Raw genomic sequence first — 19,471 nt, 5'->3', positions numbered from 1 at the left:
GCCAGGCTCCCAGGCGGGGCCAGGCCGGGGCCCCGGGCCTCCCGCTGTCGCTAGTACATAGACGCCCAGCACGGGCTGTCGGTGCCTTTGCAGCTTTGCCCAGAGCAGGAGGATCCCAAAGTGCCCCCGACCAAGGCTCCAGGGAGATCTAGTGCTCAGGGTCCTGTTATTCCCCGAGTCCTGCCCGAGAGAGGGAAAGCTGGCGTTGACTGACTCATTCTCACCTTTCATTCATTACTGTTATTCATTCATTCATTCAAATCAGTAACTATACGCACCTCACGTGTCCTTTAAAAAATATCTCACAATCAGGGACCAAATTGTCTCTTAACTACTTCCTGCCAACATTGGATGACAAAACCTTCAACTGAAAAAAAAAACACGTAGAAAATGTTTCCTACAACAGCTGTAACGGAATCCATGGGGGGGGGGACATGGGGTGAATCGCTTTCCTTGGTTCATTCTGAGGCAGCGAGTAGCATTACAAGGTTCCTTCTAACGCAGAGACCTTTTCTGTGGGTGAATTCAAGGGGGAAGAATGACCACCACCAGCAGCCCTCACAATCCACAGAGCACCGTGGACCTGGGCGCCCAGTACATCACGCGCACGCCCCACTATGCCCAAAAGCACCAAAGGTGAGCTCTTGCGGGGTGGAATTTGCTGTATGAGGTGAAAACATACTGTAAACCACCCGTTTTTGACAGGGTTAAACTTTGCTTCTTGTAGGATAGTGACATTATTATGCTATTGTCATTTTCATGGTATTAGCAGTAAGAGGTTTACCTAAGTAACATGGGAAAACTGTAATACGTGCCCCTAGTGTCCTTGCGAAGTTCAGATGAGATGTTCCATGCGACACAGTAAGGGCTCGTGAATGTGAATCACTATGCTGGTGTTGAGGAAGAGGACAAGATAGCAGTGATGGAAGTCAATCGTGACCAATTTGAAACGGTTGTACGGAATACCTTTCTGTTTATCCTTACTGACATTATTTTTGAAATGGACAAGAAAATAGGCCTTTGCTTAATGTCAGCAAAAGATTTATGGCTTCTCAAGACATTTCTGTTCTTCACCTGAATTGCAAATGTTATTAACACAAAACATGTTGACTTGACCATAGGACAACATCTAATTATTATTTAGTATTATAATCTCTAAGAATTCTTGCAAGAGAATACGGTATGTTAGAGCTGATTATAGAATACCATTATGTAATATATGTTGATTTATTTCAGTTTTTATGATGAACTGCTAGCTCATGGCATTTTGAAGCCTCTGACCTCTCCTATTGAAGGCACGGTGATGAAAGCAGGAGACTGTAACTTTGTGGCACCTCAAGGAGTTTCTTCAATTATTAAGCATTACTTGAAAGAATCAGGTGGGATTAGGATTTTCTTGCCTTCCTTTAAATTAGCACTTTAAAACAAAAGTCATACACATAATCAGATATTCATACTTCAAAGAAAGGTATAAAGTAGATGTTCTCTTATTCATCACTCAATAGCTAGTTTCCTTCAGCTAAAGTAACCCACTAATAACAGTTCCCAAGGTGTGCTTCCAGAGAAATGTTTATACAGCTATCAATCTACATGGCTGTCTCTATTTTCTATTCATATAGGTTTATATTTATCCTTTTTAAAAATACACATGGGATTTTTTACATAAGCCGTTCTATACCATGTTTGGTCTATGTTTATAATAAATCTATCTATCTATCTATCTATCTATCTATCTATCTATTCTTTCTCTCTCTCTCAAGCAGTACATTTAGTTAGAAATTGTTCACATCTCTTCAGGTGTCATCTGATCAGTTCTGAACTGCTGTTCCCTAAAACCTATTTGTAGGAAATTATAGTCGGAAAATGAATTTAAATTTTCTCTTTAAAATGGAGGAAGGCAGGGGATTAAGTTAAATAAATACATAACAGAAACACATTTGTTTTTATAAAATGTTTAAACCTTCATATTCTGATACATTTATTGCTATCTGCATATTTTTAAAAAATTTATTAAATATTATGTGCTGGGTAAACAGTGGTAAATAAGAGATGTGGTTCCTGCCTTTGTTAATATAGAGTGAGGTAGAGAGGAAAGATGTTAAATTAATTACATATACACACAAAACACGTAATAAATGCTAAGAAGGAGTGAGAGCATATGAGGGAGTGTATAATAAGAAGGCCTAACCTAATGTGAGTTTCAGAGGAGTGAGAGGGGGGAGATATGTCAGAGAAAGTGTCACTGAGGATCTAATGTCTTCATGGTATCCCAAAGGTAAGCACCAGTGAACTAGGCCAAGAGCTGATGGTGATAATGGCATGCAGTGGACACATGAGTTAGAACTGTTCTAATGTAGGAGCAAGTTGGTGCATTTGAGGAACTAAAAGGTCATGATGACTAGAGAGTAGTGAATGAGGGAGAAAGTGCTAAGAGATGAAGTTCAAGACTAAGACAGATCATAAGGGGCTTTGTAAGTAATGTTAAATATTTTATACTCTATCTTATATGCAGTGGGAAGCCATCGAAGAATATTACACAAGAGACAGACATGGTCAGATTTCCTAAGCTCAGAAGTAACTCTTGAGAGATTTTATGTAATTCTCTAACTGTTTTAAAATGAGAGTTTCCAGAGCCCACAGATTTTAATATGTAGTCCTTTGGAAAGTTAGTAATTACTTCCATAAGGAAAAACTACTTTCCCAGAAACTTCACTCCCAGTAGTAGGAAAGGAGAACTTCTTGGTTTGTAAGAATGGTTATGCTATCACCCCCTAACTCTTGAGATAGATACTCCTTTTGGGGTGATTTTGCCCATTGTGGTGTTGAATTTGGGCCTGTCATCTACGCCAAGGGTTCTCACACTTCAGTGTGCATCATTAAGCCTGTGGGGGGAAGAGGGGGATATGTTTAATATAGAGTGCTGGGCCTGATCCCCAGAGATTCTGATAACAGGTCTGGGTTGGGGCCTGAGAATGTACATTTCTAACAAGTTCCCAAGTGCAGAACACGTTAGGGCCATTGGGATACAGGTCCAAGGCTGGATATGCAGAATTTCTAGGTCAGTGGACTTCAGTTCCCTTACGCACACATATATTCACCAGCACCAATAACAAAGTATGCTCCTGTCAAAGGGAATATTATGTGAAGACACAACTGAATAAAATGTAAAATCCGTTGACTTCATTGAGGTCCAGGTCAGGCAGGACCAGGACCAGAGCGAGGCAAGTAAGTTGGAGGTGAGACATCCTAAATAAATAGAACAGATTGAAATGGAGCTGCTCTGGTTGGAGTAAAGGAGATGATGGTTGCTGAGTTGAAAGCTCCGGCTTTTGTGCCTTCCTAAGCAGGGGCCTTAGAGAAATCTCCAGGCAAGCTGAGGTATTGTTTACAAGCCCTTGCTCTAATCTTTGAACAGAATGGTGCTAATTTGCATTTGCTTTAAAAATTTGAGTTTTTACTATATTGCAGCATTATTTAAGGGACAGTGAAAGATGTAAGGATATATGAGATCTGGAGACCTGACATGGAGAAGCCTAGAAGGTTTCTGGGTAGAGAAGACATACCTGTAGCAAACAGAAATTTTGAATGAGTGGTAAAAGCAGTGATGATCAAAGGATGTCTTACATGAGAAGGATCACCTTGAGTTGGAATAGCTACAAAAAGGAAGTTTCATGGCCAAGGTTGGACTTAAACACGTATTTCTTGGCTGGTAGAGGTTTCCCTTTCAGGGTGCTGTTTTTCTCATTATATTTTTCACATCTTTCCTTTCTGTTCCTGAGGCTGAAAAAGAGTGAATTTGTTTTTAAATCTAAATTTTCTGAAAACTGGAATGTGAAGTGAATGCTAGTGTACCAAAGAGACTTACTGATTTAATTATATTCCATCTTTCAGTTTCTGATTCATAATTCATTCTCTTAAACCAGTGATTTTCAACCAGTATGCCACAAGATTTTTTTTTTTAAACATGCAATTCCTGATTATTTGGTCAGGGGCACTGACCTCTTTTTCCTTAGATTGTCAAATAAAGAAATGACAACAGCCAACACAACAACAGCCGTCTTATGTGAATTAATCAAAATTATACCTGTAATTTTTTTTTTCAGATTGGTAAAAATATTTTTTTTCTGGTATGCTACAGAATTTCAGTAATTAGTGCATAAGATGAAAAAGGTTGAAAATCACCATCTTAGCCCTAGCTGGTTTGGCTCAGTGGACAGAGCGTCAGCCTGCAGACTGAAGGGTCCCAGGTTCAATTCTGGTCACAGGCACATGCCCGGGTTGCGGGTTTGATCCCCAGTAGGGGGTGTGCAGGAGGCAGCTGATCAATGATTCTCTCTCATCATTGATGTTTCTATCTCTTTCTCCTTCTCCCTTCCTCTCTGAAATCAATAAGAATATATTTTTTTAAAAAAGAAAATCACCATCTTAAATAAATATTGATTAAACACTAGTGTGTGCCAAGTACTATCCTATATATGCTATATGCTATATGTTGAAACAAAACAGCCTTAATTACTGAATAAAAGGGAAGAAAATATTAATCGAATAATTACTCTAAGAATTATTAAAATACCTTTGTGACAAGTGTAAAGAAGGAACATGCAATGAGAGGATATTCTAGATTGTATTTCTCTTAACTCTTCTTAATGAAGATAATCGATCCATTGATGAGTACTTGGATTTCTCTTACAAAGACCTTTTTCAGGTTTAATAGAGAACAATACTTCCTTTAATAGGTAGTGGTGCTCTTTCTTGCTGTTATTAGAAGAATTAACACCTTTACTAACATATATACTTGCTCTACAATGATAATGAGCTGAAAGTCAGAGGGATGCAGCTTCAAATTATGGTATGCCATTTCTGAATCTGTTTCCTTATCTGTCAAATTAATTGGTATGTATATTACGTGCTTGGCATAGTCTTGACATATAGTAGATGCTTAATAAAAAAATAGCTATGGTTACTATCCTTATTAATTGTAATAGTATTTCCCACCCCACACACACTCAGAATGGACATTGATAGGCAGGTCCAAGTGTGACAGATGGAGAGGAATTCCCCCGAAGCGAGAAAGAAAGGGAACCCCAGGGGCTGTAGAGGACAAACTGCACCATTCATTCACCTGAATGGATCCAGTAGGCAGCCCTTCTCTCCCCATTTATTCCTATGGGAAAGTCTGCTAATGTGAACATGACTTTGCTCTTGGAACAGGTGCTGCTATCTGTTTCAGACAATGTGTGACCCAGATCAACCTGAGAAATGACAAGTGGGAAGTCTCCAAGGAAACGGGCTCCCCTGAGCAGTTTGACATTGTTGTGCTCACGATGCCGGTTCCTCAGATTCTGCTGCTTCAAGGTGACATCGTGAACTGTGAGTCTCCGCCTGTGCTGTTTGTTTACCTTGGGGAATGGGATATTTTTTTTTTGAAAGAGCAAGAATTCAGCTTAACTCTCTTAGCAAAGGGTATATATGGATCCTACTGATTTGCATGTTTTATAAACTGATACAATGGCCTGGTTCACAGTATTAGTCTTGGTCAAACAGAAACACATAACGGAATTTTTTTCCTTAACCAGTTAAGAGTTGAACGCTTTTCTTACTGCTCCTGCCTCTGAGAAGTAAATCATTTTGATGGATGCTCAGTAGTTTAGCCTACAAGAAGAGCAACCTCTTTGTGAGCTCCTGAGAAAAGGTTTTTCTGACACAAGCATTGATTATGTGAACCCCTGGCGAACCTCATCTCGGATTGCTCTTGAGGAAGAGCCTCATGTTCCTCCCTGCTTGGGATTTGTTGGCTCACCTTTTACCTAGCTTCTCCCCTCTTTTTATAAAAGCAGCTTTAAGATATAATTCACATTCCATACAATTCATTCATTTAAAATGTACATTTCAATGCTATTTAATATGTTCACCAATATATGCAACTATTCCCATCCCCAATTTTGGACCATTTTAATCATCCCCCAAAAGAAACCCCATATCCTAAAGCTATCACCTGTGTCCCTCCATCCCCATCCCTGGCCCTAACCCTAAACACGCTGCCATCTACTTTCTGTCTCCATAGATTTCCCCGTTGCCTAGGTTCTTAAGGAATGCTCTTCTATGGTTCGCTTGGCCTCCACCTATGTCAGGTTTCACTAATTTTTCTCCTTTCATTTTGTCTAATTGAGCCTGACACGTCAAAGCCATTGGCTTCTAGAGGACACCTCATCTTGCCTTGAAGCCCATGAGTTAAAATAAGGCAGAGCCTGGCGCTGCTGGCAAGGTCTTGGGTCATGTGGGAATGGCTGTGGATATTGACGTGCCTGGAGCTTTTGACTTGTTGCTTGACTAAAGGTGACATTGAATTTGATTGAGGAATGGCCTTTTATGCCACTATTAGAAAGAAAACTGGTATTAAATATAATTTATAGATCAGAGATTTAGAACTGTAATAGAAATTGTTCTCTGAGGAAGAAAATTGCTGCTTATTACATCTTGAAAGTAATTTGCTGTTCCTTAAATATCAGTTCCACCACCCAGTAACAATATAGTTTCTTTTCTAGTACAGTGTGAGGTAATAATATAGAAGGGATTGAGATATCTATTATGTAGCTATAGGCAAATTAGAACACTCATGTCAAAGATCTCTGTCATGAGTCTACTTCTAGTCTGTTGCCAAAGTCACTTTAAAGTAGGATAATTTATTGCCATGGAGTCTGTAATAACTGGATTGATTTCAGGACTGTTAAATAACATATTGCAACATTTTACTAAAACAGTTATTGGTCAGTGTATTCAGTTGTGCTGCAAATTACATACTCCAATTTCTTTTTTAATTCTCATCGAGGACATTTTCATTGATTTTTTTTTAAGAGAGAGAGAGAGAGAGAGAGGTCAGAGAAACATGATCAGTTGCCTCTCCCACTCGCCCCAACCTGGGGTTGAACCTGAAACCTATTTATGTGCCCTGATCAGGAGTCGAACCCACAACCTTTGGCGTACAGGACAACACTCCTATCAACTGAGCCACACTGACCAGGGCTACATATTTCAGTTTTTAAAAGCTACATAGAGAGATCCTTCAACAATTCATTTTGAAAGTATTCATCAATATTTGTATTAGTGACATATAAAACATAACACCTGAGATATGTTTAAGGGCCTTCCAAAAATAAATTTATTTAGATCATGTGTGTGTGTGTGTGTGTGTATATATATATATATTTTTTTTAATTAATTTTTTTTTTGAGTACTTGAACTGTATTGGGCTGAGAGAGAGAACTTAATCCTCCTACTAGTATTGCATTTCTTTTTATCTTTCTGGGGTTGGGGGGCAATTTTTTGGAGGCACCTTTATTCACTCATCTTTGAGTCTAGTAATTTCATAAAGATATATAATAGTTTTGTGTCACCTTTGCAGGGGCGTGTTATCCCATTTTTTACTTGAAAATTCAGCTTTCCCTTTATTTTCAGCTAAGTTTTCTTCTAATACTTGAGGAATTATTTCTGGTCCATTTATTATGATCTCAGAATATCTTAAAAAATATAAAGCATCTCCCTCCCATATCTGCCATTTTGTCTCAACTCATTTTCATCTTTGGTCTTTGCATTATTTTTTTAACTTTCTTTTTCTAGCCTTCTCTCCATGTCATCCATGTAGTTTTCAAAAGTGTTCCTTTTGTTCCCTTCCTTGAGATACTCTTTCAAAGAGGTCTTACAATTCTTCACTGTTTTCATGTCGTTGCTTGAGGGTTTGTTGAACTATTCTGCTTTCTGGCAAAATTTTTCTAATATATATTTCTCATCAGTTCATTTGTTAGGTTCTGTTATGTTTTGTTGTCTTTCTCCATTTCTCTGCATAGGTCCCTCTCTAATCACTAGTTATCTTTAAATGGACCTATTTCTGTCAATTTTGTGAAGAATACTGTTGTCCGGAAGGGCAGACATTCAGTTAAAGTATGTTGCCTCAAAACACTGTCTGTATACATTTTGTATATATTTACCTGTGGGTGATTGAATGCTAGTGATTACTAATATGATAATATATTTATTAATATGAAAGATTTCAAAATTTTTTAAACTTAAAAATAAAAAAGATGCATCTATATTTTTCAATCAACCAAAAATAGTTTGACAGAAACATTTTTACATTGGTTATTGCTTAAGATGATTTTTAGATTTCTTACATTTTTTGAATAGTCATAACTTTAAAAATGAGGATACTTTAGTCTTACTATTAAAAAGGATAATGCTGACAACATCTGAAAAAATGTATCATGCAGAAAAAAAAACATTTTTTTCCTCTTTTCTTTTTTTAGTGGAGGAATAAGATGGAATATGTAGACTTTTTATGATGAAAAGTTTAAGCATGACTGACTTGGTACATTTGATTGATGGAATGGTTTTGGGGGTGCTGTATTGTCTCAATTAGAATTGGACCCCATGCAAATCATTCTGTGTTTACTTTCTTGTTATGAAATAACCCACTCTGCCAGTAACCCCTTAATACAGTGGTTCTCAACCTTCTGGCCCTTTAAATACAGTTCCTCATGTTGTGACCCAACCATAAAATTATTTTCATTGCTACTTCATAACTGTAATGTTGCTACTGTTATGAATTGTAATGTAAATATCTGATATGCAGGATGGTCTTAAGCGACCCCTGTGAAAGGGTCGTTCGACCACCAAAGGGGTCGCGACCCACAGGTTGAGAACCGCTGCCTTAACAGAATGTCCTAACAATTCTGACACAATACCTGTGGGTCTAAAACAAAGAGGTTAAAAACATCTGCTTTCTCTTTATAAGTTTCAATCATGACCTCAGTATGAGGAATGAGCTAATCTCTTTTCTCTGTGTGTGTGGAGAACTTTAAATCTCTTGAGTATGTATTAAACATTTTCAGTTTCTATGAAGAGACATCCATTTACAAAGCTATATGTTGCCCTCTAGTGGATATCTGTATATATTGCAGTTCCTGTCTGAATTTTTACTGGAGAGGACTATGAAGATGACTGAAATATCAAATATATATAAAACTATCACTATAATATAATTCACAAAACCCCATATTATTACAGGGAAACAAATTTAGGCCCATTCTAACTAATTTACATAAAATTGTTCAGTATCATTTTTCTTCTAATATTATGTATTTTTTCCATTTCAATTGTATTTTATAATTAATGGAGTTTATTGATGAAAAATTTGCAAGTAAAAGTAAAATAAAATATAGTCATAATTGTAGCTTCATAGACATTAACCCAGTAAACACATATTTCTAGAGATTTTTAAAGGTAGAAATAAAAATATTTTTTTCTGTTTTCAAACTTTATAATATTTTAGGAATATCTTTCCAATGTCAATGAATGTTCATGGGTGTCATGATTTTTACTGCATACTGTTCTATTATCTGGATCTACCTTGAAGTATTAAAGCAGTTGGATAGATATGTTAGGTTTCCAGTTTTATCAAGTATTGCTTTGCGAGTGCAAAGCTGAAACAGGTTTTCTTCCCCAAGCGCCTTTCCTCAGGGCAAGCTATTTTGCTATAGAAGAAGGCCCTCTTGGTGACTTTTGTCTTAAGTTTTCTTAAATCATCTATGTTTTCTTTCTTTCTGTGTGTTCTGTAATCAGGTTTCATTAAAAGTTCCTGTTGAAATATTGATTTGAATTACATTTAAAGTGTTAATTTAGGGAGACTTAATGTCTTTACAATAGTGCACCCTCATCCAAGAAAATCAAACAATTCTTCATTGATGTAGGTATTTCTATGTCCTTCAGTACACTTTTGTAGCTTTTAATCTTAAGATCCTACAAATCTCTTATTAGCCTTATTATATAATCATTTATGGTATTTGTGGAGACTGTGAATAATGCCCCTTTTGTTATCTTATGTTTACTTATATGTTTTCAGAGAATACCACCCAGCTGAGTTTCTAAACCCAACATGGAAAGTCTGTTTCTTTTGATAGGGGAATTCAACCTATTTATTGCAAAAACTACTATCTTTCTTCAATCTTTCCATTGATGTCTATTATTTATTTTACTTTTTTTTTCTCCCACTCTTTTACATTTTCTTCTATTTGTCAACTTTATCAAGTATCACAATCTTAATTAATGAATGACTTAATTCACTGTGTAAGGTGTGTCCTTTGTGGTAGGATATAAAGTGCATGAAGACAGGAACTAGCCCTGACTTACCTGTCCCTGTTTTCTCAGGATTCCTTTATGAGTGTCTCATGTATGGTAGGCCTTTGGTCTCTATTTACTGAATGAATGAATGAATGAATGAATGACACAATCTGAAATCTCGAAGGACAGGCAGAAGAAAAGGAAGGAATACTTTGGAGAGGAAAAAGGATCTTAGCAAAAAATTGGAAATAGATATGCTTGTTTTCTATTGTGGGGACTGAAAATAGACTGACTGGGAGGAAAGGCTTTGCGGTGGGGAATTTGGAGAAATAAAGCTGGAAATGTGGATTAGGGGCAGAATGTGTAGAGCCTTGAATGTGAACATCTGTTGAGCAAACATCAGAGGTCCTAATTCACCAGAAATACTGAATCTACCTTTTAAACCTGGCTGGATACATTGAGATGGTAAATAACTCTACCTAATTGGATTGGGAGGAAGAAAACATTTGCAGGATTTGGGGAGGGAACATTGTTAAAAGGTTTTTAATCTTAACATATGCACTATCCTTAGACACTTAGAACTTTAGTAAGCTATACCACAAAAACTTACAACTTATTGCATACTACAGAATACAATGATAGCATATTGTTCATAATAAGCACTTTCAACCTCCTTTCTACAACTTCTAGAATCTTCCATCATCATAGATGGAAAAATGGGAACCAATTCTTTTTACTAAAATAAGTTTAACTTCTTCATTTTCCTTGACATTTGCTGAAAATTTTATTAAAAGCACAGGAAAAAAAGTCTTCTCCTCATCAAGTAACATGCTTCATTGCTTTTTCTAGCAGACCATCGCCGTAGGAGGGGAAATAATTCACTTTTTAAACTTCTTCAGATATTAGCCGCTCCGTTGGGCTGACTGCAAGCTTATGAGCTGAGAGTTGGTTCTGCTTAATCTTCCATTCTTCCTCTAAGTGCCTGAGAGGCAACCCAAGCTAGTGTTTGCCTCTCTGCCACTCTCCAGAAACGCAGGCGTCAGTGGAAATGGAGGAGACTCCCACCCATCTTGGAGTTTAGAGTGACCTGGCACTATTGTTACTTGTGCTTACCACCCACTCTAGGTCCCGGCAGGACAGAGGCAGTTCCCATACTTGTGTCCCTCTGGGGAACTGTGTTGGGAAAAAAAGAAGTAAGAGGGATAACCAGATGATGATGATGAGAACCAGTATCAAAGAACATTTGGGGAATACTTGTTAAGCACTTTACCTACATTGCATCGTTTATTCTTCTCAACCACCTCCCAAGAAGTATTTCATCCCCATTTCATAGAAGAGGAAAGTGAGAAGCAGGGAAATTAAATTAACTTGTCTGAGGTCACATAGCTCTTGAGTGACAGATCTGGGATCCAGATCTTCTCCAAGCTCTAGTAACTGGGGCAGTGTACCTTTTTAAAAATATATATTTTTATTGATATCAGAGAGGAAGGGAGAGGGAGAGAGAGAGAGAAATATCAATAATGAAAGAGAATCACTGATTGACTGCCTCCTGCATGCCCCACACGGGAGCGAGCCCACAACCCGGGCATGTGTCCTGACTGGGAATCGAACTGTGACCTGGTTCATAGGTAGACGCTCAACCACTGAGCCACGCCGGCTGGGCGTGAGGCAGTGTACCTTTTGGTGCCTGTACCCAGCACAAATGTGTGTGATCTCCCCATACCTGATATAAATGCATCAGTGATGATGCTATTTTGACTTTTTTGTTCTTGTACACATGCTGCCAGTAGATATATGTTTGAAACTAGGCTTCCAGATTGCACCTCTAACAGAAGATCCTTTCTTAATGCTGCCTTCAGAACTTATAATTTTATTTTTAATTCAGAGTTCTTTGATACCAAAAGGCTTTAAAAAGAAATGTCAGAACTAGAGATGGGGTGAGATGAAAGAACAGAGAGCTATAATTTATTGAATTGCGTCATTATCACCAACTGAGTCACCAACTGAATTCAGTTTAACTTCTTCCCATCTCAGCTGGCAAAGACACTTTAAAGAGAGAAGAGATTTGAGAACTAAGAATTTTTGTTTTCTGGCACAAGTCTCTGAAGATTCAAATGAAATGTGCTAAACACAAATAAGAAAGTATTACCACAATCAAAATCTGATGTTAAAGTAGAGGGTTTTTTTTGTTTTGTTTTGTTTTTTTACTTTATTGTTGACACTATTACAGATGTCCTCATTTTCCTACCTTTTGCCCATCCCCACTCAGCCCCCACCCCCTCTTCCCTCTGGCCATCACCACACTGTTGTTTGTGTCCATTGATTATGCATATATGTTCTTTGGCTAATTCCTTTACCTTCTTTCATTCAGCCCCCCTTCCCTCCTAAAGTAGGAAATGTTAAATATTAAGATTAAAAGAGAGGAAGGGCGGGATTAAGGAATACCACCATTCTGCATTGGACCAGCTTTTTTCCAAATTTGTTTCTTTTTTCACAAATGTACCTCATTTGAGAATGAGACACGGCTATATGCTGACCAGACATTCTGGTCAGTCATCATTCTTCCGAAGTACCATTTCCAGAGTCTGACATTTTCTCATTCTAACTTGAATGTTTGCTTCTAGAAAAGAATGAGAGAGAGACTCGAAAGAGAGTATTTGAGTAGCTAGCACAAAACATTCTATGTTTAACAGTGTAGGAATCTCTGTTGGTTTTGAGGAAGCTATTTAAATGTTGGTCTCTCTTAAAATTTCTTCCATGAATTAGCCCCCGCAAAATCACTATACCCAAAGCAGAGTTCCCTTTCCATTTCTGTGACTTGTTAGATTTTTTTTGCATCTTATAATTTTACTTGCCATTGGCATATGAAATCATGACATTTTATTCCAAGAAGAGAAATTAAAATCCAGTTTTATTTTTTTAAATGGTAATATTAATCTTTTATTCAGATGTTTAACTCATTTTTTTCTTTATATATATATTTGTATCGAATATCTACTATGTGCTCAAAATTGTTCTGGGCACCCTGAATGCAGCAGTGAACCAAACAATAAAAGCTCCAAAGAGCTTCTTTTCCAGTGGGAGGAGGAGAAATAAGAAAATATCTATGTGAAATAATAGAAAGTGTTGGTAAAGAAAATGAAGCAAGATAGAGGGAATAAAAAGTGAATGGAAGTAATTTTGTATATAGTGTGAGCAGGTCTGTGACAAAATGTTTTGAGCAGCAGAGACCTGAAGGTAGTGAAAGTGTGAGCCATAGAATATCTGGAGCAATATCCAAGCGGTAGTGGTCATTCTCTAAAAATTTCTGAAATTCTGAACTATGCCGAATCATTCATTCATTCATTGAGCAACTCAACAAGCCTTTTCTCAGCATCTCCGCTCTTACCAAGTACAGGAAGGACAAAACTGAAGGGAACACGATTCCCCCTTTGAAGTACATTACAGGCATCTGGATGTTACACTGCTTTAGAGTATCTAAAGATATACCCAGACTCATATATTTAAAGATCATGGTTCCTGTGTGGCACCACATAGAATTAGCTGACAAAGAGAGAATGTTAGGAAATCTGTAAACTAAAAAAATGCAAGCACAGTGGTAAATACATTTCAAATAAAGCCTTCCTGGTTGAGTTTCTGCTCTTTTACTAGGAAACGGTGTGCTCCCAGAGACTGCTTTGCCATGACTACAATTGGGTGCTTTACAGAATCTGAATGAGAAATTATTAATTCTCAAGAATTACGAATTCTCAAGATTGCTAGCGCTTCTCTTTTACAAGACCAGTGGCTCTTAAAGAGCAAATAGCTTCATCAATTCGCCTGTGACTCATCCTTCTGCTGAGTCCAGGCCTGGTGCCCACAGGCTGCAGGTCACACAGACGAACAGCATGGGGCAGTGTTTAAATGCTGATCTGAAAACCAGCCTCAGACAGTTTAGAGCACTTCTCTGCAATTATTGCAGATGCATCCCAGGATTATATTTTTCTTTTATATTGCTATGTGCCATGTTTTGTTTACCAAACAGAATGTAGAAAATGAATAGGCAGTTTTCTGGCAGACTTCTTTGTAGATAAATGGTCAGAATGAACTCTGTTGCTTAAGGAAAGCATAAACACAATTTAGTCACTGGATGTGGCTATATGTACGTTGTTGCTGTGGGGAATTTTGGTTTGGCTAAAGTGCTATTTTCTTTGAAAATTCTGATACACCAAAGTTCTCTTTGTTTTCATAATAGCCCCACTCCACCCACCAAAAAAAAGCAAGCTATCAAATTACTGAGGTTTCACTTGTATAAATGCAATTGTACATATCTAACATAATTGTGAATTTATTTTGCCAAGTCTTTAAATTATAAATACTATTTGAATAAAGGAGAACAAGCTTTTGATTCATTTTTACAACTTTCATAGAGGATTTTCTCTCACATAGACTTTTTTTTCCCCATTGAGCACATACAGCCAAGTGAATTTTAAGCCATCCCCAAAATACACGTGTGTGTGTGTGTGTGTGTGTGTGTGTGTGTGATCATGTGCATCGTCCTTCACATTTTAAGGTAATGCCACTAACAGTGATTGAAGTCTTTATATAATAATATAATGTGGAAAAGCTCTATGAATGCGATTGTCATTATCACTGAGTAGATGTATAAAGATATTTTTAACCTGTGACTATTGTCCTTACGCATGAACATTCTCACTACTGTCCTATCTTTTGTATGTACTGTCATCACAAAGACTGCTTTGAGAGAATGTGATTCCTTATTGCCTGCTTTGCCAATTGCATTTCAATTACTTATACTACATATACATCTACTGAGCACTTACTGTATTCTAGGTATTGTCCCAGATTCATAGGTTAATGAGCCCTGGTCCCAGTTCTTAAGGAGCTCATAGTGGGAAGATTTGTCTGTTGCACTTCTCTTCTAGTTGCTTCTGAAATTTGTTGTTTTTATACAGTTAGACTTTAGGGTAACTTCTGGTTATTTCTTCTGCCCTTCATGCTTGTCTGGGCTCCATTGCTTGTTAGCTCTGTGACCTTGGGCACATTATGTAACCTCTCTGACTCCCTGAGTCCTCTTCTGCACAGTTGAGGTGATGATTCCTACCTCAGCATGGTATTTGGGGAGATTAAATAAGATAATTTATTAAAACACCTAGTAAATTGCTGGCACATGATCAGTGATCAATGAAGGAAGCTGCTGTTGCTGCTATTTAATTTGTATTTGTTACATGTCTGGTACTTATTGCTAAGGTTTAGTTCCCTATCATTGCCTTGCTGCTATACAGTCTTCAAACACATGACCAGTTAGGAATTTGGAACTAGAGTAAATAGCAATAGCTTCAGTTTATGAGCATCTTTTATAGTCTCCGTATTTTACGTGCCCTGTCAACAATCCTTAAAACAACCACGTATTGTATTATCCCTACTATATAGGGGAAGACCAGGGAGATAAAAACTACTTTCTATGAAACTACCTACTAGAAGAATCAACATACTGACTCCAAAGTCTGTCATCTTTTTAATTCCACACATTCACCGATGTCTTCTAATTCTCAGTGCTTTACCTATTTTTTTTTAAATGAGTGTGTATTATGATCACAAACAGTAGAAGTTTTCATTTGAGCACAAACTCAAATACTCAGATTGGGATGTCTGATGATGTCATTAACAAGCTAAGATATAGAGATCTGCACTTTTATAAATTGTGATTTTTAGATTATGGATAGCCAAAGTTCCCCAAATAGTTCTCAGGTCTTGCCATTTGCAGCAGTTTATTTTTCTGTATCAACTGAAAGAAGAATTGTTTTTAAAGGGGGTATGGTGAGTGCTTTCTTTCTTTGGACTTTTGGAAGTATTTTAGAAATTTTGATAAAAGTTTATCACTTTGATTTTTAATAAAAGGTTTGTTGATATTTTGACTTTTCTTTAATCATAAGTGGTAAACTTTGAAAATCTGTGCTTGCTTCAGTATACTATTTCTCTGTCTTTATTTTGTACTTCTTGGTGCTTGAAGACATCAGGCATAAAGAGGTGATACAATTAAGACTATGGCCCAGCCGGTGTGGCTCAGTGGTTGAGTATCAACTTACAAACCAGGAGGTCACAGTTCGATTCTGGCCAGGGCACATGCCTAGACCAGGAGGGGTGTGTAGGAGGCAGCCAGTCAATGTTTCTCTTTCATCATTGCTGTTTCTATCTTTCTATCCCTCTTCCTTCCTCTCTCATTCTCTCTCTAAAATCAATAAAAATATATTTAAAAAGAAGAAGATGGACAGCTGACCCATGTGGCTCAACTACTCAGCCACTGCCAATGTAACAAGAATTTCTTTCTTTCTTTCTTTTTGATTTATTGCATTGGTATTTTAATCTTGTTTGCTTTTTTTTATTAAGGTATTACAAATGTGTCCTCATCCCCCCCATTTACCCCATGTCCATTGGTTTGGCTTATATGCATGCATACAAGTCCTTTGGTTGATCTCTTCCCCTTACCCCCACCCTCCCCTACTTTCCCTCTGTGGATTAATAGTCTGATTGCAGTTTCTCTGTCTTTGGATCTGTCCCTTCTCATCAGTCTATGTTGTTCTCTATAATCCACAAATGAGTGAGATCATGTGGTATTTATCTTTCTCTGACTGGCTTATTTCACTTAGCATAATGCTCTCCAGTTCCATCCATGCTGTTGCAAAAGGCAAGAGTTCCTTTTTTTTTTTTTTTTTACCGCAGCATAGTATTCCATGTACCACAGTTTTCTAATCCACTCCTCTGCTGATGGGCACTTAGGCTGTTTCCAAATGTAACAAGAATTTCTGATTTGAGAAAAAAAGGAACTTTGGGTGTCTACTTTCTATGGAAAAACTGAACAAACTAATTAAATTAGAATAGTTACAATTCTATATAGAATTCTCATTATCAGCTTCTCATTAGAAGCTGATAATGAGAGCACATGCCAATGTAACTGGACTTTATTTTCCAACTCTGTAAAATGAGAGCATGGAAATCTAGATCCCTAAGATCCCTTCTCAATCTAAAATCCAACTTGAAAGGATTCTTTTAAAAGGCAGGTTTGTTTGTAAGAAGGGCAGGTGTGTATAATTGCTGTTTGAAATGTGAGTTATTTGAACATGAGTTCATAAGTTAAAGATGTCAGAAAGTGTGTTTATAAAATGTTAAAGTGGGTGAGTGAGAGAGAAATATTTTATTGTTGTTTACAAACCACCTTGGTTAACAAGCTTGCACCTATTCTGAAGACATTGGATTTGGGGGTGGGAGAAGGAAAGAAAGAGAAAAGTTCATATTCAAGCCAAGATTTAATAGTTGTGTTTTTAAAAAAATAATGAATACTTTGTCTCTTTCATCCATTAAACTTGAGTGCCTTGAGTCTTTTCTATTTCTACCACCTTACACTGTCCCAAGTAATAATTTTGAATGAACAAATTAGTAATTGAATGACAAAAATCTCCTGCGTACTTGATTATATTATGAGAAAGTAAGACTTCTTCAACTTGCACTCTTTTTAGCCTCAACTATCTTATCGCCTGCTATCCACCTACATTATGTCGAAGAGGAGAAAAATCAGTTAACAAAGGGAAAACATTTTTCACTGTTATCCTGCTTTTTCACTGAACTCTCATTAAAGAAAAGCAGATGACTATCTTCTTTATGTCTAGCTGAATGACTTCTGAAGTTTTACAAACATAAATGATTTTTATTTCTATGAAGCAGTTCTGTTAGCACAGTAAAACCCCTAAATGAGATACAGCAGAAACTTGTGTAGGACTTTTCTCCCATTTGCAGATGAGATGTGATGTTAAGAGCAAAGTTCAGAGGGATGCAACTGCTGACTTTGAAAAGGAAAAGGGGCTACAAATCAGGAATGTGGGCAGCCTTTAGAAAAGGCAATGAACAGATTCTCCTCTACAGCCCCCAGAAGGAAAACAGCCCACAGACACCCAGATTTTACCCCCATAAGACCTACTTTGTACTTCTGACCTCCAGGACTGTAAGATAACTACATTTGTGCTATTTTCAGCCACTATGTTTATGATTATTTGTTACAGCAGCCAGAGAAAACTAATATACCCAGTAATTATTTTCATCAACAATGTTTTTAATGAAACTTGCTTATAACTCATCTAAAAATGATAATCATATTGAACATTATAACCATTTCTAATGGGATACTCCATGTAGGAATTGTGAGGAATTTACCTCTCCTCTCTTAAAAATAATTCCAGTTGACTGCTTTCTCTAATAGTTTGAAAGCACCTTTACATCCTACAGTTTTGCTGAGTCAAGTACTGATAGTCTAATGAGTTCTAAGGAACTTTTGAGCAATTCATTTGGAAATGAGTAGGAACTTACTGAGGCATAGATCTTTTAATGAGGTCATTCTCTTTACTTTATAGTGAAAAGGGTTTGCCCCTACACAGATTATTTATATCCTACCCATAATTGGAAAAGCCAAAATTGCTTTGCAGTTTCAAAATGCTGATATTTGGAAATGTATTTACTTTAACCATGATAGACTCTAGTTTATTTGCAATTAGTTTTGCTTAGAATGTTCCAAGGATGTGTCTGTTAGTAAATTCTGTAAAACCCTACTAATTATTTGAAAGGAAATGTGCTTTTCAAATTCATAAAGTTCAAGATAGCATCCCAATGCTAACATGCACACGCCAAGACTGGCAGATGGAAGCACTTTCATAACTACTTCCACTTGCGCACAGTGATCATGGAGGTGGAGTATGTTCTTTAGTGCTATCATAAATCAGTGTGAAGAGAGGGAAAACAATTTAAAAGTAAACAGAAAAGGAAAGTCTTGAACTAAGGACATGATATCTCTGAAGATTATCTCGAGGTGTTGACATACCCTTTAGGGACATTATTTCAAAATAATGAAATAAAAAAACTCATTTCTCCTCAACCTTTCATTTCCAACACACTAATACATATAGACGCATACCATACATTTAATCCGATAAGCATTTATTGGAACCCTGTCATTGGTATACCATAATCCTTCCATGATTCTTTTCATGTCATTTACCATATAAATGACATTTACTTTGTTGTCTATTGTTTTGGTTTCTTGAAGAACTAAATTTAGGATTTGAAAGTTCTTGTTGTCTTTGAAGCAATATTGTTGGATTTTCTAACAGTTATTATTCAGAAGTTTTATTTAGTCTGCTCAACAAAAAAGTTTATTGCTTGTTAAGAAAGGTATTAACATTTCTTGCCTGGATAATATATATATACACTAGAGGTCTGGTGCACAAAAATTTGTGCACTCGGGGGGTGGTCCCTCAGCCCAGCCTGTGCCCTCTTGCAGTCTGGGACCCCTCAGGGGATGACCACTTGC

The 19,471-nt window shown here is 37.0% G+C and overlaps 1 protein-coding gene and 1 pseudogene across 3 annotated transcripts in view; both read left to right on the top strand.

The window, feature by feature from the left end:
* Positions 1 to 447: 447 nt before the first annotated feature.
* Positions 448 to 19,471, top strand: part of RNLS (renalase, FAD-dependent amine oxidase) — a 219,044-nt gene continuing 200,020 nt past the window's right edge. For 2 of the 3 annotated variants that reach the window (XM_014547495.1, XM_014547494.1), the window contains exons 1-3: positions 448 to 636; positions 1,237 to 1,379; positions 5,212 to 5,370. In XM_014547495.1, coding sequence (XP_014402981.1) covers positions 539 to 636; positions 1,237 to 1,379; positions 5,212 to 5,370 — 400 coding nt within the window. In that variant the 5' untranslated portion in view covers positions 448 to 538. The remainder of the gene's footprint in view (positions 637 to 1,236; positions 1,380 to 5,211; positions 5,371 to 19,471) is intronic. The other variant, XM_005875938.2, reaches the window with a different exon arrangement.
* Positions 17,942 to 19,471, top strand: part of LOC102263335 — an 8,760-nt pseudogene continuing 7,230 nt past the window's right edge.

Source organism: Myotis brandtii, unplaced genomic scaffold (genome assembly GCF_000412655.1).
Source record: "Myotis brandtii unplaced genomic scaffold, ASM41265v1 scaffold475, whole genome shotgun sequence".
NCBI classification, from domain to species: Eukaryota; Metazoa; Chordata; class Mammalia; order Chiroptera; family Vespertilionidae; genus Myotis; species Myotis brandtii.
The sequence above is the reverse complement of the archived record's forward strand: the minus strand, read 5'-3'. Positions and strand labels throughout refer to the sequence as shown.